Source organism: Pectinophora gossypiella, chromosome 9 (genome assembly GCF_024362695.1).
Source record: "Pectinophora gossypiella chromosome 9, ilPecGoss1.1, whole genome shotgun sequence".
NCBI classification, from domain to species: domain Eukaryota; kingdom Metazoa; phylum Arthropoda; class Insecta; order Lepidoptera; family Gelechiidae; genus Pectinophora; species Pectinophora gossypiella.
Window position 1 is genome coordinate 4,128,919 of NC_065412.1, and position 21,265 is coordinate 4,150,183.

General features: G+C 46.5%; 2 protein-coding genes across 3 annotated transcripts in view; both read left to right on the top strand.

Moving 5' to 3' along the window:
• The window catches only part of LOC126369379 (angiotensin-converting enzyme-like), a 66,581-nt gene that overhangs the window by 8,480 nt on the left and 36,836 nt on the right, over positions 1-21,265 (top strand). The window lies entirely within an intron of this gene.
• On the top strand, positions 15,982-20,333 carry LOC126369426 (uncharacterized). The gene is made up of 2 exons (XM_050013838.1): positions 15,982-16,908; positions 20,195-20,333. The coding sequence occupies exons 1-2, from the start codon at positions 16,052-16,054 to the stop codon at positions 20,205-20,207; spliced, it is 870 nt and encodes a 289-aa protein (XP_049869795.1). The 5' UTR covers positions 15,982-16,051; the 3' UTR covers positions 20,208-20,333.

Consider the following 21,265-nt stretch of genomic DNA (forward strand, 5'->3'; position numbering starts at 1 on the left):
CTTATAATTGATCTCAATTTGACTCGCTCTGAGCTTGTCTTAATGAGATTTCAGGTTGGTTATTAATCTTTATGAGTGAATCAAAGTCATTATTTGAAATGAGTATTTTGAGTACTAGGTTTAGCCCTTGGTTCTGTCTGGAATTTATTGTATTTATACTTAGTTTCGTTTTAAATTAAAAAACTTTTAGTTTAATCTGGTTTTTATTCTCATTTTACAAATCTAGAAAAAAATATAACGTAATAAGTTGTGTGGGCCTTCTCCATGTTAATCATCAGAGTAAAACCTAATCCAACACAGAAATGAAAACAGGTAAAATATTAGTGACATCGTAACGAATACAGGCGAGTTAAAATAGTCACATCGAAGCAATTCATCTAAGAAAACAATATTGCTATTTGACATTTGATTGCATTGCGCACTCACTTTTATATGCGCAAATGTCAAATTGCAATATTGCTTTTTAGCTGAATTGCTTCGATGTGGCCTTTTTAACCCCCTGATATCAAGTGGAATTTCCTGTCGGAAAGTTCATGGATTTTTTTCAGTTCCATACTTTTGCGACGGAAAATTTCAACTTAGAATCATGGTCAGAATCGAAGTTTCGAAGTCACTAACATCCTGTATTATAATAGATACACGTGAAGAAAATTCAACATAATTATTATATATAAGAGGGACAATTATTTTTATTATTTTTAGTAAACGTACATTTATCAATGGAATAGCAATAAAATACTCAAATTTGGAACACTTTTATCTTCAAATAGACGTAACGTGATTTTATTTTATGTATGTTGTACCTTTATCAAAATAGTGGGTACCAACCTGATACATTATGTAAGTAGATGCTACTACTTCCATTAGCCAAATTCATATCCCACTCTTTGTATATATATCTCTCATATTTCCAAGGATAACAAAAGCATTAGTGGTATTAGAAAATATTATTCAGCTTTCTTCGCTTTAAGTAGGAGTTACTTCAGCTAAGAAGACCGTTGGAAAATCAATGGCTGGAATCCGTAACGAATTTAATACTGAGAAATGGGTCGTGTACTAGGTTTAAGATAAATTATGAAATTCTGATTACTTAATAAAGACACATATAAAACTAACGACAAACATTATTTTTTCTATTTAACTTATTTATAAATATTAAGCAAGAAAAATATCACGTTTTTCTATGTCGTCACAGTGTACTTCTTCAAACAAATTCCATAGTAATTTCGTGTTTTGACGTTTAGTAAAAAGTAACTGATTTGACTAGTTGGAAACTAGCCTACTGTGTGGAGAGGCATGAAATATCTTTAGCGAATTGATGGTGCCGTAATTTTTTATAAGTACTTCAGTTTGTTTACTTCTTGGAAGCTACCGCTATTAAGTATAATAATATTTATAGAGCTCAACTTGAGAAGCTCGGTGGCGAAGCGGTAAACGCGCTCGGTCTGCGATTGTTGAAGTTAAGCAACTTTTGCAAAGGTCGGTCATAGGATGGGTGACCACAAAAAAAAATTTTCATCTCGAGCTTCCGTGTTTCGGAAGGCACGTTAAGTCGTTGGTCCCGGCTGCATTAGCAGTCGTTAATGACCACCAATCCGCACTGGGCCCGCGTGGTGGTTTAAGGCCCGATCTCCCTAACCATCCATAGGAAAGGCCCGTGCCCCAGCAGTGGGGACGTTAATGGGCTGGTGATGATGATGATGATAGAGCTCAACATTACCAAACGACTTCCATCAATCTATAAAGAGAAAGCTTAGTGTCTTCGGTCATATAATGCGGTACCTTAAGTATGGTCTGGAGAGGCTAATAATCGTGGTGCAGAGAGAAGACGCACCATAGAAAAAGTGCCAAGATATGCCGATGCAACGAAGATGACAGATGAGGGAAACATGCATCGAGCTGTCATTGAGCTGTGAAACAAATCTTTCGTGGTTGCGATCCTCAGTAATGAACGAACGGTGATGAAGAAGAAGATTAAGTTGATTGAAAGGATCGCATGTCATCATTCACAGATATTCTGTGATTCGAACTGATTGATGCAGATTTATAAACGGTTTTTTATAAGAATCGTTTCATTTACTTGATAATCATCAACAAATATAAACAGCCTACATAAAGAAGGGAGGCCTATGCCCTGTAGGTTTTTTACAGGGCATAGGCCTCCCTTCAATCAACCGGAGGGAGTATAGAGCATACTCCGTCACGCTGCTCCACTGCGGATTGGCGGAGATGTTTATTCCGATATTAATAAGTTATGACGACAATCTTTAGACTATGTTTACATCTCTTTGATATTTTATCTCAATAATAATAAAACTACTAAATTAGTTTCAAGGATATCTTATTTACCTTAAAGAATTTGCTAAATGTAAACTATGGTAAAAGACGACATTTACAACGGAAAAAAAATAAAGTTTACAACTCACTACAATTATTGCTTATAATAAAACTTTCTTCTCGAATAAATTATTTTTCCACACCACCAATTTAAGAGCCACGCTCTTGTCGGTGTAGCATTCTCCATGCTACTTTTTAAGTTATTTTTAAATAAATGAGTATACTTATAATTTACATTTTACAATTCACAATTCATTTTTTTTATTTTTTTCAATTTTTAAATAAATTGTATTAGATTAATTCACATATACCATTCACGCCTATTTCTCATTGGAGTGGGTAGACTCCGTGGAGTTCTGCTTACTACGATCCTGACACACCAATTTCGCTTCTTCCGTTCTCATCAAAAATACCATTCCCAAAAAAAGAAGATGGGCGCCATCCCACTCGCGTCAGACATAGTGCGAGGCGGAAGGCAAGAGCGAAACCACTGCCCTATTTTTCCCTAAAAAGTAGCATGGAATGCTATACCGACAAGAGCGTGGCTCTTAAATTAATGATGATGAAGTCATTATTATTTTTTCATTTAAATGGACGTTCATATGTTATGTCCTAAGCGAATGTTCTCAATAGAAAGGTAATAAACAAGAGACCCTTGCCGTAATTGAATAATGCGATTGTAAATTACAATCAGGCACTATAAAGCCTTGAGTGACAAGACAACGTTTCCAAAGTGATTGCGTGCGGCGACCGCTGTGATTAATATTCATGGGAATCATTGAGTACTAAGTACCTGTATCTATTTTAGGTAACAGGTAATATTAATCTATTGCTATCGCTTCTCTGCTGTACACCCGTGAGGAAGACAATAGAAGGCGTCATGCACATGTACACGCCCTGAGCCGAGACTTGCGCCCACTTAGGCACCCTCAGGGTTGTCGTCTTAAATTTCGCACCGGAGAGATCCCTTCGAAGATTAATATGATGAGCCGTAAGGTGACACATGATTAGTCCATCATCAGTATACATGTTGACGAAGAACTGATCATGTATCATGAATAGTACAGTGGTTTCCCTCTTGCCTTCCGCCCCGCAGTACACTGTCTGACGCAAGTGGGATGGCGCCCAGAGTAGTATTTTTCAAAGCCGTACTAGGACTCCTGTATAACGCTTCTGAATAGTACTGACAGTTACTGCTGCCCTCTATCATCCAGGTTATTTGGAAATATGCATATTTTTCGTGTAGAATCTAAAATACTGCAATCCAAGCTCATTTTTTCACATTAAAAGATAAAGACGTGTTACGTAGATGTGTCAAAATCCCACAGAATCTAATAAAAGTATGGTGCCATGTTAGGTTAGGTTAGCATTTTGTCAGATCGACATGACTTTTTTGGTTTGCCATGTTAGCGCCAACAAAACGACAGATATATCGTCAGAATCGATAAAATCACCGCGACAAATTTTAACCCTGCTTATGTTAGCCCTGTTGGCTTTTCCTTAAAAACATCCTTGATCTGATCACGGTATGTACGAAGTAACATAAATACTAGAGAATTGATGTTTCTGCATTCATTTGTCTTATTTATTTATTTAATAGGCTTATTATCCGCACGAACATGATATACATTCATGAAGAAATAACAATTACGTAAATCAGAACCCGTTTACATAGACAGTTAAACAACCAAGTTGTAAGATTGTTTATTGCATATTTTCATTCGATAGGTTGCAGGGAATATAAATTATATTAATATAATGTACAATCAAAGAGCAAAAGTTCAGTCACTGAGCCCAGTAAACAGTGGTGAAATTATGCATCATTAGTTGTCATAATTATAAAATTTATATTTTCGTAGGCGTTTTTGGTCTATCACAGAAACAACTTGTAACCAGGAGGTCATAAGTGCAACCAGTTAATTTTTTACTTTGCAAGAAACTGATTTGACTTTTGCAGCTTATCGTACCTACGTTTCTCTCAAGGCGTCTAAAGTCACACTGTAATTCATCTAAAAAATAATTGCAATTTCGTATTTAAAAGTAAGTGAGCAAATTTAACAATTGCTTTCTAAGATAAATAATGTTTTAGACCCCAGTAGGCTCTGCACGGTAACCGCGCCGCGCGCGTCGCGAATTATATCGAGGCCTTCGACCAATAGCTATTTGACGTCTATCTACGTTGATAGAATTCGTATCGTTTATTGGTCGAGGTCGCGCGGCGCGGTTGTCATGCAGACCCTTCAGGTCTTCCCTATTTCAGCGCTTACCGCTATTGTCCCACTCCGGCCTTTTCTTCAATATAATGCTTAGCTTCATGTCATTCTGTCATTTTATTATTTCATTATCTGTGTGCCCATATTTATTATTTAAAAAACCAATAAAGAAATAACAATAGCAGGTCACTTTATATAAAAACATGCGGATGAATATATAAATTACAAAAGGTAAACTTGCACAGTTTTGATTATTTTATTTAAAGTTTTTTTTATAAACTGGAAAGATACTCAGTCTATTCCGTACCCAATACTTACCATGATTGAATAAGGAAGTAAAGACCAGTTTATATTTATCAATTATATAACATAAGACCTTTTGTAGATACCTGGTAATATCTAGTTTATTTTAGTACTGATAAGTCACGTAAACTTTGGAAATACAATTTTACTCTACAAATGTACCCGAAATTTAGAAAATGATGAATGTTAAAATTTAGTTCTGTGCAATATAGTATTGATGTACCTTTAACAGATGCATATTGTAATAATTGCATGAAGTCTAATTACAAGTTACTTATATATAAAACATACGTTTCTACTGGTGGACACAAGTCTCCCCTCAATCAACCGAAGGGGGTATGAAGTATAGTCCACCAAGCTGCTCCTTTGCAAGTTGGTGAAGGTGTTTGAGCTACTAGCCAGGGACCAAGTTACTTCTCACATATTTTTGGCTGACAAGTGTCACTACATCTCTCCAAACGTATTGTAATATCATCTCCTTATCAATTCACTCATTCATTGAGAAGCTCAGTGGCGCAACGGTAAACGCGCTCGTTCTGCGATTGTTGAAGTTAAGCAACTTTCGCAAAGGCCAGTCATAGGATGGGTGACCACAAAAAAAGTTTTCATCTCGAGCTCCTCCGTGCTTCGGAAGGCACGTTAAGCCGTTGGTCCCGGCCTCATTGGCAGTTGTTAATAACCATCAATCCGCACTGGGCCAGCGTGATGGTTTAAGGCCTGATCTCCCTATCCATCCATAGGGAAGGCCCGTGCCCCAGCAGTGGGGGCGTTAATGGGCTGATGATGATCAATTCACTCGCATATTTATCTTATAAACCTTCTTAATTAAAATTCTTGACTGAATTATTCGAGCCTCCTCGTTTACATTTGGTAAGACGTTGGAATACCACAATGGATTTATTTGTCGTATCCTCAGTCGCTTTAATTGCTCATAGCAAATTCCATTTGACCCTGTTGTTATAGGACGGAACTCGGGGCCAATTAAATATTATCTAATGGCGTTTTCTTTGTAGGCTTAGCCTGTTTGTCATCAATATCATCATACATTGTATATTTTCACGCCTCATACATTCTGGGATTGAGAGCAGTACCAAACTTTTATAGATTTATAGATAATGTATGGAGGAGCTCGGTGGCGCAGCGGTAAACGCGCTCGGTCTGCGATTGTTGAAGTTAAGCAACTTTCGCAAAGGCCGGTCATAGGATGGGTGACCAGAAAAAAAAATGTTTTCATCTCGAGCTCCTCCGTGCTTCGGAAGGCACGTTAAGCTGTTGGTCCTGGCTGCATTAGCAGTCGTTAATAACCATCAATCCGCACTGGGCCCGCGTGATGGTTTAAGGCCTGATCTCCCTATCCATCCATAGGGAAGGCCCGTGCCCCAGCAGTGGGGACGTTAATGGGCTGATGATGATGAACATCATACATTGTATATTTTCACGCCTCATACGTTCTGGGATTGAGAGCAGTACCAAACTTTTATACATTTATAGATAATTATAATCTTTTACGAAAAACCTGACTTTTCTGATGGATTTTTTATCAATTTTGTTTCTATAGCCACTACCGTGCTTAGAGTTGTGGGTTTAAATCCCGACCATATGCAATTTTTCGATTTAACTTTGCCTTTGTGATTTTTTATCGTTGTATGTACAACCCCGTTTTATCATATATGTATAATATCCATTATCTCTTATACACAAAGGTTACCTGGAGGAGATTATGGTTTAGCAATTACGCTACCTATTGTACTTATTATTTGTATTTTGTTTCTGTAACTTTGTAGTTCCTGTTTTCGCAATAATATATCTATTGTCAAATTGGCCGTGCTCAACCAAAATACCGGGACTGCATTTTGACTATGGCTGGTTTAGAATATTACGAGAAAATCAGAAATGTGAGTTTTTGCTCATGGTCCATTAAGATCCAGCCCTTAATCGGTGCAAGTACCTTAAAATATTTTTCAACATAGAGTGTGTTCAGCTGTTTATCATCTCGAGTATGTCATAAAAGTCTACGAATATCTTCATCAAAATGGTTGGTCTTCTATCACCATATTTGTGCCGGACGACGCCCAGAACGATCTCATAGTTTAACAAATTATTGTAAATAACTTAGATTTTGAAATAAAGATATAGATAGTTAAATAAGTATAGTTAAGAAAATATTGTGATAACGATTGTATGTGACATTATTATTTTTGTTCCAATAAATTACACTCACCTCATTCGCGGCGCCGTCTCGTCTTAATGCGCGCAAGGCCCACTAGTTGCGAACCGTAAAATCGTATATGACTAGGGCGAGACGGCGTCGAAAACACACACAATTCGCACACCTCGCAACTCGAGGTTTATTTTTAGGAAGGTCGCAATAGGACCTTACACAACATAGCTTAGGTACAGACACAACTGTACAGAAATGAATCTTAAATAGTTGTTTTTATTTAGAACCAGCATCCCATAGAACATAGCGTGCGGTTTACAGTCCCGTACATTGGTCCTTCGAGCCGGATAACAGCCGGATAGAACATAGAAGATTCCGAATAACAGTCGGATATCGAAAACATAGTTCCGAACAACAGTCGGAAAACCTATAGTACAACTCGGATAACAGCCGGGTATAGTTAAATCCCGGGTAACAGCCGGGATACAGGAGTGTCTGGACAACAGCCAGACACGACACAGTATGAAAACCAGGAGTATGAAGTCGACAGAGATGGAACGGCCATCAACAGAAGACCCACCGGTCACCAACACAGCAACTCCCGCAGTCGCGGCCGCCGCCGTCACAGATAGAATAGATACAGCAGCCCCGCTGGTTACAGAACAGCCTGGTGGTGGTAGTACCGAAACATCTACTACCACTGGGACCAGCTCGGGCACCACAACGACGACGACGGGCACAACAGACGATACAGATAGGACTACGGGGGAATCCAACACAGAAGATAGCGTACAGAACGAGACGTTACGACCTGGATCGGTGGTCAGAGCCCCATCAGCGCCACACTCTACAGCTTCAAAGAAACGACGCCTAGCCTTACTTAAAGCAAAAGAGGAACTCCTGAAAAAAGAAGTCGAACTGGCAGCAGCACGCATCGCTACGTTAGCCGAAGAATCCGACGACGACACAGACATAGAGATAGCAAGTGTGAGCGACGTACGCACACGCACAAAGACGTGGGTGGACCAGCACTCAACGCTGGCCCCCCCGCTGCCCACCAACATAGCACCCTTAACTATAACGGGTGAATACAGAACCACAGTAGAAGAAAAACCGTCGCAAACTCAACACAGTCACGCGACACCTATAAACAAGGGGGCAAAACACAGCATAGCGGCACCCACTACACAAGGTGGATGCATCTCAACTCCCGTCACGGCGGGAGAACATGTGATCGCCAAACAACCATCGATAGAAATTACACAGTTAGCACAAGCGATCACGTTAGCTGCGCGATCAGCGTGTCCCACACCGCGCAGCACCTTCGAGCTTCCAACATACAGTGGATCTCACACAGAATGGCTGTCTTTCTACGCAGCCTACACAGCGACAGCTCCATCCTACTCCGACCAGGAGAACTTAGTACGCCTGCGGAAGAGCCTGAAGGGAATGGCGAAAGAAACGGTTGAAAGTCTTCTCATGTACAACGCGAACCCCACCGACGTAATGAAGACACTACAGCTTCGATTCGGCCGCCCCGACGCTATAGCTCACACCGAGCTCGACCGCCTCCGAGCTCTACCGCGCCTCAGCGACTCAGCCAAAGAAGTATGCGTATTTGCGACGAGGGTAAACAACATTGTGGCCACACTACGCGCCCTCCGAAAACAACAGTACCTGTATAACCCCGAGATAACTAAGCTCACTATAGACAAACTGACACCGACAATACGCTATAGATGGTACGACTTCGCGGCTGAGCAATCAGAAGACGACGCCGACCTACTGAAACTCGCAAGGTTCCTCGAACGCGAGGCTGAACGCTGTGGACCGTACGCGCAACCAGAGCGCGACACAGCTTCATCACAAACACAGCGGACAGCACCCGGCGCCGTCCAAATTCGAAAACAGACACAACAGCGTACTTACTCCACGACGGAAAAGGATAAGACAGCGTGCCCCGTATGCGACAAGACGGGACACACGGCGGTAAAATGTCAACAATTCACCGACGCGAACACAGACAAACGATGGGAAATGGCAAAAAACAAGTCACTATGTTTTCGATGCCTCACTCGACGCACTCTCAAACATGAGTGCAAAGCCCGAACATGTAACACCAACCAGTGCAACCGCACTCATCACCCTATGCTACATTTCCTGAAAAGAGAGGTCCCCGAAGAGAAAACAGAAACAGTCAGCACGGCATGGACGACGAGAAGAACTCACACCTTCTTAAAAATCCTCCCTGTCAAAGTCTCCGGTCCACAAGGCGATGTCGACACCTTCGCCTTACTCGACGACGGGTCCACAGTCACCCTAGTCGACGCCGACATCACCAACCAAGTCGGCATAAAGGGACCGAGCGACCCGCTACGCATAGAAGCCCTCTCAACCGACATAGGAGTCAGGAAATCACAGCGTGTAACACTCACGCTACACGGGGCGACTAACACCTTCGACACGCATGCCCGGACGATAGAAAACCTACAGCTCTCACCGCAACGCATCGAAAACGACGACCTCACCGAGTGCCACCACTTGTCCGACATCGCTCTACAACTAGTCTACGAGGCGACACCGAAGATACTAATAGGACAGGACAACTGGGAGCTACTCCTCGCCACCGAAACAAGAAGAGGGGCGCGGCATCAACCGGTCGCCTCCCTCACCCCTCTCGGCTGGGTGCTACACGGCGCACACACGCGCACTATAGGACATCGAATCAACTACATTACCGCACCCACACCCGAAGATAGTATGGACGAACAACTTCGTCAGTACTTCGCCATCGAGTCTCTCGCTATAGAACAGAAAAGGCCACAAAGCGACCCCGAACAGCGTGCGCTCAACATACTCGCCGAACGCACTACACGTAGCGACGACGGTCGTTACATAACGTCGCTACTGTGGCACACAGACAACGCGTCTATGCCCGACAACTACAATAACGCGTACAACCGCCTACTGTCTACAGAAAAAAAGATAGATAAAGATCCACTACTTAAACAGAAATACAACGAACAGATGGAAGCGCTTATAGAAAAGGGCTATGCCGAGCCCGCTCCGAGTACCAAAACAGCCAATAGAACTTGGTACTTACCTCATTTCCCCGTTCTCAACGCAATGAAACCGGGAAAAGTACGCGTCGTACACGATGCCGCAGCTAAAACGCAAGGTGTATCACTCAACGACTACCTGCTCACCGGTCCCGACTTACTACAGTCTCTACCGGGGGTACTCATGCGCCTCCGCCAGCACAAGTACGCCGTGTCCGCCGACATCAAGGAAATGTTCATGCAAGTCAAGATACGTGAACAAGATCGGGACGCCCTCCGCTACCTCTGGCGAGGCGACAATAGAGGCGACACGACTCCCCGAGAGTATCGCATGACATCACTCATCTTCGGAGCAAAGTCATCACCTGCGACAGCAATCTACATAAAGAATAGCAACGCCGAGCGGTACAAAGTCACAGACCCGGACGCGTACGACGCAATAGTCCGCAATCACTACGTCGATGACTATCTACAGAGCTTCGAGACAATAGAACAGGCCGTAGCTACGTCGAACAGAGTACGCGAGATACACAGCGAAGCACACTACGAGCTACGACAATGGACCTCAAACTCGCAGGAGGTTCTCACAGCACTCTCGGAGCCATCGACGACAACTCAGTCAGTCTCACTCGACGAAAACACGAAGACCGAACGGATACTAGGTCTCATCTGGAAGCCGTACAGCGACGAGTTAGCCTTCAACCTCGACCTAGCACGTCTGCCACAAGACGTGCTAAACAGAAAACAACCCACCAAGCGTGAGGCGCTCAAAATAGTCATGTCATTGTTCGACCCTCTCGGTCTCGCTTCGCCTGTCACATCTAAGGCGAAACAACTCCTTCAAGAAGTATGGAGAAGAAACATCGAATGGGACCAGCCGATCGACACTGACCTCGCCGCACAATGGACGGAGTGGATAGAACATCTCAAGAAGCTAACCCACGTCGCGATACCCAGATGTCACTTACATTACAGCGACGCTAGTAACATGCAACTACATGTTTTCGTCGACGCTAGTGAAACAGCCTTCGCCGCCGCGTTATACTGGCGCATACAGTCGCCGGAGGGACACGTGACTACATCACTGGTCTTGGGGAAGGCCAAAGTCGCACCGCTCAAAGTCACGTCAATCCCACGCCTCGAACTACAAGCGGCCGTCATGGGCAGTCGTATGGCCGCGACTGTAATAGAAGAACACGATCGAAAACCATCGTCAGTCACGTATTGGTCCGATAGCCGCACAGTACTCACCTGGCTAAAAACGGGCGCTCGCTCGTACAAACCGTATGTCGCACATCGAATCGCGGCAATAGAGGAGGTCAGCAAGCTAAACGAGTGGCGTTGGGTTCCAACTAAACTCAACGTCGCCGACGACGCGACCCGCGATGTACCAAGTGACTTCGATGTACAACACAGATGGTTCAGAGGCCCGGAATTCTTACGTGACGACCCAACTACGTGGCCTGCGGAGAAGCCACCACATATAGAAAACACCGGCGAAGAGAGACTGCACTATACAACACACAGAAGTGTCACCACAACGACACTAACAACAGCGCTCCCGGACAGTAATAGATTTTCGAAATGGGAACGCCTACTGCGAGCCACCGCTCGCGTCCTTCAGTTTATAGCTCTATGCCGCCGCAGCGCTGACGAGAAAGTCAACTACAAACGTACGGCGAAAGTCAGAGAAACAGACAGCACATGGGGGCGAAAATATAGAACCGCCACGCCCCGGCCTACAAAACAGAGGGACGACAGCTACAGAAAATTCATCCCACTAGATGCCCGATATAGCAAGGAGGCCGAAGCCCTCCTAGTGCGCGCCAGTCAACAACAGTCGTTCAAGAGCGAAATAGACACTCTGCAGAAAGGGGGCAACATACCCCATTCGAGCCGACTACGTCCTATCGCGGTCGAACTAGTCAACGGCGTGATTCAACTTAAATCACGTATAAACGCGGCGACGGACATAACACCACAGACACGAGCGCCGGCGGTCATCGACGGCGACAACCACGTAACAAAACTATACGTGGAGTACATACATCGACGCCTACATCACGCGAGCGTCGAAGCTACGATCAACGAATGCCGCCAGTACTATTGGATCCTACGCTTGCGTCCAATCGCACGCATGCTCATACATAGATGTCTGCCCTGCCGCATACGACGGTCGACACCACCGCGACCACCGACGGGTAACCACCCGCCGACCCGACTAGCGCACCATCAACGCCCTTTCACATACACTGGGCTTGATTACTTCGGCCCCCTCACGGTCACAGTGGGCAGAGGGACACAAAAGAGGTACGTCGCACTGTTCACGTGCCTCACAACACGCGCCGTACACCTAGAAATCGCCGCCTCACTAACGACAGATTCGGCGATTATGGCACTACGACGCATGATCGCGCGCCGTGGGTGCCCTACAGAAATTTGGTCCGACAATGGGACGAATCTACAAGGCGCCGACAAGGAGCTTCGCAAAACTATAGACAGAGCGACAGAAGAAGAAGCCACACACAGAAAAATCAGCTGGCGTTTCATACCCCCCGCCGCCCCCTTCATGGGCGGAGCATGGGAACGTCTCGTGCGGAGTGTGAAAACGGCTCTATACACCGTACTAGAACGAACGAGCCCGTCCGAAGAGGTCCTACACACCTTACTCGCCGAAGTGGAATACACGGTCAACAGCCGTCCACTCACACACGTCTCCGTGGACCCCGCGGACCCAGAAGCACTCACTCCGAACCATTTTTTGCTCGGCGGCACTGCCCGCGAGGGCCCGCCGGGCACTTTCGATGACAGCGACTTATCCAACAGAACCCAGTGGAGAGCCTCTCAACGACTCGCCGACCTATTCTGGACTCGTTGGATGCGAGAGTACCTCCCCGAGCTCCAAAACCGGCGGGAGCCACACGGCGAAGGAACAGTAAAAATGGGTGACGTCGTGCTCATTACCGACAACACGCTACCACGAAACGTATGGCCCCGCGGAATAATCACCGCTACCTACCCTGGAACGGACAACATAGTACGAGTCGTCGATGTCAAGACGAAGGGGGGGACACTTAGAAGACCCGTCAAGAAATTATTGGTTCTCTACTCCCCGCAACCCCCACCAATCGCGAACCAATAATTCTCTATATAAGAAAAAAATGGCGCCGAGCGTCGCTCTGTCCACCTAGCTGCGTGTTCGGGAGCCAAGATTTTTATTCGCCTACCTACACACTGCCGCCGCTGGCGAAGAAGAAGCAGGGGGGGTATTTTTAATTAAAAGTACCCTCCGGACTCCCGCGGATCCAAACGGCATCACCGTTGTCGCGCCTACCACCCCCGGCCTCCCACCAGCGGGTCTCACCGGGGAGGGTGTGACAACGTGTGGTCTGCCAGGCGGACCGCCTAGCTCCGCACCAGTGGACAGCCACACTTGCGTCCTAACCGCAACGGGGTGAGCAGCCAATTATGGCTCCCCCAACAGCCGGCGTAACGAAGCGCCGAGCGCGCACTTTCGTGCGCAGCCGTGCCGCTACGACGCCACTCGCCCCCATCATACCGCCGCCTCCGCCGCATATCATCGGCACGAACCTTCGGATGTCCCCTTTCCCGCTGCCCCTGCCCCGACTTCCGGGAGCAGGAGCCGCGGCAAAGAAGATCACGACGCCACCGGAACGTCGTCCACCGCAGCCCGTGGCGAGGACCACGCCGCCCATCGCGCTCTCCATGCCCTCATTGGACATGGAGACAACGCCACCGCGCACCTTCTCATTCGCGCCCACCAACCCCTTCTCGCCGCCCTCCATGTCCAAGCTGGACACGGAGACAACACCGCCGCGCTCATACGCGGCGGTACTAAATACCAACCCTGAGTCGCCGCCGCACGCGCCACCGCGTCCGTCCCTCCGGACGACGCCCACGCCGTCGCCGAAGCCAGTACACCTCCAGCCGCCGCTCGCACCCGCGAGCAAGAAGCTACCGCCCATCGTGGTTGACCGGCTGCCTGACTGGCCCCACCACTTCCGAGTTGCTGGGCCACATCCCCAACGCGCGCCCGTACGGGAAGGGCGTCCGCTTCCTGGCGAGGACCGAGGAAGAGTTCCGGCTCTACCAGCGGTACCTCACCACCCTGGAGAGAGCCACGGGACTCTCCTGGTTTGCGTACGCCCCACCGGCGGAGCGCTCATTGAAGCTGGCCATTCGTGGCCTGCCCATGGACACCGATGTTGCTGAGTTGGAGGAGGAGCTGCGCGCCCGCGGCTTCGACCCCCAATACATCCGCCCCATCCAGGCTCGCGAGGGAAGGACAGGCTGCCTCTTCTTCGCGGAGATCCGCAGGACGCTGGGTTTCCAGCGGATCTACGAGGTCTCCGAGCTCCTCTGCATGCCCGGCGTCAAGGTCGAGGCGTGGAGGGGACGAAGAGGAGCAGCGCAGTGCCACCGCTGCCAGCAGTTCCGGCATAGCAGCCATAACTGCCACCGCCCTGCCGCCTGTGTCCGTTGTGGTGAAAACCATACGGCCAAGGAGTGCCTGCGCCCCCGGGAAGTTCCGGCAACCTGCGTGAACTGCGGGGGAACACACCCGGCGAATAGCTCTTCCTGCCCGGTCAAGTTACGCGAGCTGCGTAACACCAAGGCGGGTGCGGCGCCCATGACCGGCGCGAGAGGAGCTATCCCACCAGCAGCCTCCACAGTGGACCCCAACATCGAGCCGACCGCGCGGAGCTCGCTTATGGCCGCGGCGAACGGCCCAGCCGGGCCCAAGCCGCAGAAGCCTAAGCGCATCCGCAAGAGGGCAAAACCGGCCCCCACTGCCACCACCATCGTCGAGCAGCAGCCAGCGCCAACTCCGACGCCGAACCAAGCGGTCGCCGCCCCTACCAAGGGGAAGAAGGCGAAGCCCCGCGCGGAGATACCACCAGCCCCCTCCAGCGAGAAGCTGGAAGTACTGGAGCAGACTATCCAGCTGCTCCACAACGTACTGGCTGCCATACGATCCCGGAACGACCCTGTGCCCATCATCGTGGGAGGCCTGGCTTCACTGCTGGGCCAACTCACCGGTGGGCACTGACCACTTTCATCGGACTGGACCGGGGCTGCCCACATCCACTACTCCCCGTCGAGTAGTTAGGATCGTGGCCACCCCCCGGGGGATGAGTTGACGCTTCCAGTGGCAGTGGAAGCAGTCCTCTCCCCCCCTCCAGCCGACTCGACACCAGCTGCCCCGGCGACGGAGCAGCTTCACCGGATTGACACCACCGCCAGCTGACGGGCGCTCACTGGGCCTCCCCCAACGGGGAACCACCCGGTGGGCTCGACCTCGCTGGCGGCACCTCGGACAAGACTCACCATCGGGCTCACGGAGGGGCGATCATCGCCCGCCGTGTCCCACCCACGTGCCACGCCCGTTTCTGCGGGCGGCGACTGAGGCCACGTCAAGGGGGCATAGCCCCGAGGACGTCTCCCCGCCGCGGGCTTCGCCCGCGACGAGAAGAAGCAACCGGGAGCCGCCACACAACTCGCTCAGCCACGGCACGAGTAACATCTCCGCTCAACAAGTAACCGCTTCAACCAATCACAGCATGGAGCCTGATACAACCTTCGAAGAGGCGGCGCGAGTGGTGGAGCAAAACATGAAGACGCTGGGGAAAACAATCGAAGCGGCCAAGAAAACAACAGAAGAGGCCGTCCGAATTTGCTCCGCCCCCCCGCCGCCGCGCCGCTACCTCGGCCCTCGCGTCCGCTCCCGCGCGACGCAAACAGAATCGACGAATTTTCTACGCGATCTCCAACGGAAAATAGAACAATTGGAGAGGGAGATTGGTGTATAAGTACGTAACCTGTTGTGAATTGTATCGAGTCATGTCGATTGTACCTACAGCGATCAGTAATAAACCAGTTCCTACTGTGAATAGACGTTTTACTTGCTCTAAACATATCAGTGGCCGACGAGGTAAATTCTACCCACTTCGAGGAAGATGAGTGCCTTATTTGGGAATCTTGGAGTTTTTGACCATAATACCCAAGATTGGGAAATATTTCACGGTCGCATGCAACAATTCTTAATATTGAATGCGGCTAATATTAAGGAGGAGAGCAAGAGTGCCTTGTTGTTGACACACTTGGGGGATGATACCTATCGCCTAGCGCGTAATTTAGTACATCCGCAGGCACTGGAAAAGGCAAGTTACACGGAGCTGGTTACTGCTCTAAACGGTCATTTCAAGGCAAAAAGAAGTACGTTCGCCGATAGGGCGAAGTTTTATGGGGCCAGAAGATCGCCGGGGGAAAGCGTAGAAGAATGGTCAGCGCGGTTACGAGGACTAGCCATTCATTGCGATTTCAGCAGTGCGCTAGAGATGTTGCTAAAAGACAAGTTCGTGCTGGGCATGAACCCGGGACCCGAACGGGACCGGCTGTTTGAGCAAGACGCGACTACGCTCTCATTCGCGAAGGCCGTGGAGGTGGCGCAGCAGGCGGCGTGTGCGCGGCACGCCCGCGAGCAGTTACAGGTGAAGCCCGAGCCTGTGTTCCGAGTGACAACACGACCCGCGACAGGCGGCGCGCCGGCACAGGCGTCACGACACCATGATACCGCGTTACGTTGTGGAGTATGTGGAATGAAAAATCATGCTTCCGATAAGTGTAAATATAAAAACTACCGTTGCCGTATATGTGGTGTAAAGGGCCATTTATCTAAAGTTTGTAAAAATAAAAATTCGATTCGCGTTAACAACATTGATGTGACCGCTGATTCGCCGATGTCACCACAGTCGTCGCCAGTGGAAGAAGCCGAACCGCACGACTGCGTCGAGTGCCAAATGTTTAACTTAAGGTCGGTAAATCAATCCCCTATTATAGTTCCGATTACTGTTAAAAACATAGATCTTAAGATGGAATTAGATTCGGGGTCAAGTGCTACTGTCATTTCTGATAAGTTATATAATATGTATTTTGTTAAGGAACGATTGCAAATGAGCGATTTAAAGATGTGTATGTATACGGGTCATAAAATTATGCCGTTAGGATATTTTGAAGCAAACGTCACCTATTCAGGGTTTACAAAAACATTAAAAATATATGTTATTAAAAATGGTGGGCCGCCGTTGCTGGGGCGTGATTTTATGACCAAGTTCCAAATACAATTTTCTATTACAAATAACAATTACGTTAGCTCGGAGGTTCACATGAGAGAAGTGCAACAATTACAGGACGAATATTCGGAACTATTTATGGATGAGTTAGGTTGTTTTAATAAGTTTAAAGTTGAATTACATTTGAAGGAAGAAGCAACACCAAAATTTTTTAAGCCGAGAACTGTCCCATTTGCTTTGAAGAAACAAGTAGAAGGGGAGATTGACCGATTAGTGGGTTTAGGAATATTGCAACCGGTTAGTTATTCAAAGTATGCGACGCCTATTGTTCCTGTTATGAAGGAAAATGGAAAAATACGTATTGCGGGCGATTACTCAATTACGCTAAATAAAGATCTTAAAATAGATAAATATCCACTTCCGCGCATCGAAGAGGTTTTTGCCAAAATCGGAGGGGGTGAACGTTATACAAAACTAGATCTCAGTAATGCATATAATCAGTTCCAGTTATCCGAATCATCACAGGAGTTAACCACAATTAGCACTAGCAAAGGGTTATTCAAATATACTCGGCTAGTGTATGGCCTCGCAAACGCACCTGCAATATTCCAACGTTCAATGGAAACATTATTAATGGGGATCGAAGGAGTCAGCTGTTGGCTCGATGACGTATGCGTAACCGGTCCTAATAAACAAACTCATTTGGCGCGGCTGCGTGAAGTGTTATGTAGATTACGAGATGCGGGACTGAGACTCCAACGGCAAAAATGCGTTTTCTTCCAACCTTCCGTAACGTATTTAGGTTACGTGATTGACAGGTTTGGTTTAAAAACATGCTCGAGTAAAATTGATGCTATAGTAAAAGCTCCGTGTCCTAGTAATGTATTAGAATTAAAAAGATTTCTTGGAGTAATAAATTACTACAGGAATTTCGTACCTAATGCATCTTCAATTTTACATCCCCTGCATGAACTATTAAAAGCGCGTGTACAGTGGCAATGGGGCGAAAGACAACAGAGTGCGTTTGATCGTATTAAAAGCGAATTGTCATCAGAGCGAGTGTTGAGTCATTTCGATCCGACCGCTCAGCTGATACTGTCGGTGGATGCAAGCCCAACCGGTTTGGGTGCCGTGCTGTCGCAGCGCGGCCGTGATGACGTGGAGCGCCCGCTGGCGTTTGCTTCTAGATCGTTGTCCTCCAGTGAGTGCAATTACAGCCAGATACATAAAGAGGCGACCGCTATTGTATTTGGGGTGAAACATTTTCACCAGTATCTTTATGGAAGACTCGAGCCTTTTATACTGAAGACAGATCACAAACCGTTGCTGTCAATATTCGGGAAAAAGTCTGGAATATCCGTTATGGCCGCATCTAGGTTACAAAGATATGCGTTAATTTTGTCTGCATATAACTACAATGTTCAATACATATGTAGCAAAAATAATATTGTGGCTGATTATTTTTCGCGCGCGTCCATGCCATTAAATAAACATGATAATCATTGGGAAGATGTCGATACGTCAATGTTTATTAAGTTTTTAGATGAAAGTATTGAGCCGGTATCATTTGACAACATAAAAGATGCAACGCGTCGTGATTACATCTTACAGACGGTAATTAATTACGTAAAAAACGGTTGGCCGCGTAAAATAACGTGTCCTTCTATATTGCCTTATTTCCAATGCAAAACAGATCTTGAATTAAATAACGAATGTTTATTTAGGAGTCATAGGGTCATTATACCGGCAATATATCACGATAGAATGCTAAAAGAATTACATTCAGGGCATTTTGGAATTGTAAAGACTAAACATAATGCACGGAGTCGCATGTGGTGGCCGGGCATTGATAAAGACATTGAGCGATGTGTGAGTGCGTGTGCGACGTGCAGCCACACGCGCAGCGCACCGCCGCGTGCGCCGCCCGCGCCCTGGCCGCGCCCCGCCGCCGCCTGGCAGCGGCTGCACATTGATTATATGACTATAGGTTCCAAGATATATCTCATCGTCATTGATGCGTATAGCAAATGGGTAGAATGTTTAGTCATGAATTGCGGCACTTCGACTCGTTCATTAATAAATAAATTAAAATATTTATTCTCAAGGTACGGTGTACCGACTACTATAGTGTCAGATAATGATGTCAAAATTAATTCATGGGAATTCAAAATTTTTTGCAAATTTAACGGGATTCAATATGTAACTTCTCCAATATACCATCCTAGTAGTAACGGACAAGCTGAGAATTCAGTCAAAACTTGTAAAAAGATGTTAAAATGTATTTTTAAAGAGGAAACACCTGTAAATGAAATAGAAAACAAATTATACAAGTTTTTATTCGATTATCGAAATACAGTCCATTGTACGACGGGGGTTACACCCGCAAAACTAATGTTGGGCAGAGACTTGCGTTCTAGGTTGGATTTAATTTTACCATGTAAAAATGATAGTTTAACTAATGACAGATTAAGGGATGCGACAACATTAAAACCAAGTAGACAGTTTGATGTAGGAAGTTTTGTATGGCTAAAATGGTATATTGGAAGAAAAGAAATGTGGACTCATGGAACTATTACAGCAAAGTTAGGCAACAGATTATTTGAAATTTATGTAAATGATTACGGGGTAGCTTGTAAGAGGCACGTTGATCAAATTTTAAAATATACTGGTGTACCCCTGACGGGGGAACGAACACTATCAAATGAGGATAGTCATTCTGCGCCATTGTCAGAGCCAGCGACGTCCTCTGCGACATCACCAGCCTCACAAAACTTCGGAGTGTCAGTGGATACACCCAGTAATATTCAAGAGACTGATGTGTGGGAGGAGGCGGTGGATGTTGTCGGGGACGAAGTGCAGGCTGAGGCGGAGAGCACGCCTATGGCTCTCCAAACTGAGCCAACGGAGGCCGTCGGCGATCAGGTTGTTGAAACGCCACCGGCACCTGTTCACCGCCATCTAAGACCTCGTAATAAGGAATTGGATTTTAAAAAGTTTTTCTAACTTATATTGTTTTTTCTATTTTAGGCTTGAAAATTAAAAGGGGAGGATTGGTGTATAAGTACGTAACCTGTTGTGAATTGTATCGAGTCATGTCGATTGTACCTACAGCGATCAGTAATAAACCAGTTCCTACTGTGAATAGACGTTTTACTTGCTCTAAACATATCAGAGATCATCTACCTGAGAGCGAGCCAACTTCGAGGCTCTCCATATTCTCGGGACTACTTCACTTCCGACGCGACAATCTGCTACTACCACAAGAAATTCGGAGCAGAGGCTCGCAAATGCCACCCTCCATGCACATGGGAGCTTGAAGAAGGAGTAGAGGGACGCCGCCCGCACAACAGAAGAAGGAGTATGTCGACGTAGACTCCAGCGCCGTCAACATACGGCGGGAGGAATGTGCCGGACGACGCCCAGAACGATCTCATAGTTTAACAAATTATTGTAAATAACTTAGATTTTGAAATAAAGATATAGATAGTTAAATAAGTATAGTTAAGAAAATATTGTGATAACGATTGTATGTGACATTATTATTTTTGTTCCAATAAATTACACTCACCTCATTCGCGGCGCCGTCTCGTCTTAATGCGCGCAAGGCCCACTAGTTGCGAACCGTAAAATCGTATATGACTAGGGCGAGACGGCGTCGAAAACACACACAATTCGCACACCTCGCAACTCGAGGTTTATTTTTAGGAAGGTCGCAATAGGACCTTACACAACATAGCTTAGGTACAGACACAACTGTACAGAAATGAATCTTAAATAGTTGTTTTTATTTAGAACCAGCATCCCATAGAACATAGCGTGCGGTTTACAGTCCCGTACAATATTCATTAGAGGAATTGAATCCAACCTACGTCTTCTACAAGTCTTTTGATGACTTTTACCTCCACCCACTTTGACTAGAAACGTCTACCGAGTATATCACCGGTCATCAGTTAATCCGTCTGCCGTCGTCTCTATATCACCATCCGCCACTTCTACAAGGGCCAATCTCCATAGTAAGAGATACAATTGTCTAGTAATAAAATTTCATACAATTGTCTGTCGTGTCAGGATATTGACGATTCTACGAATGGAGACGAT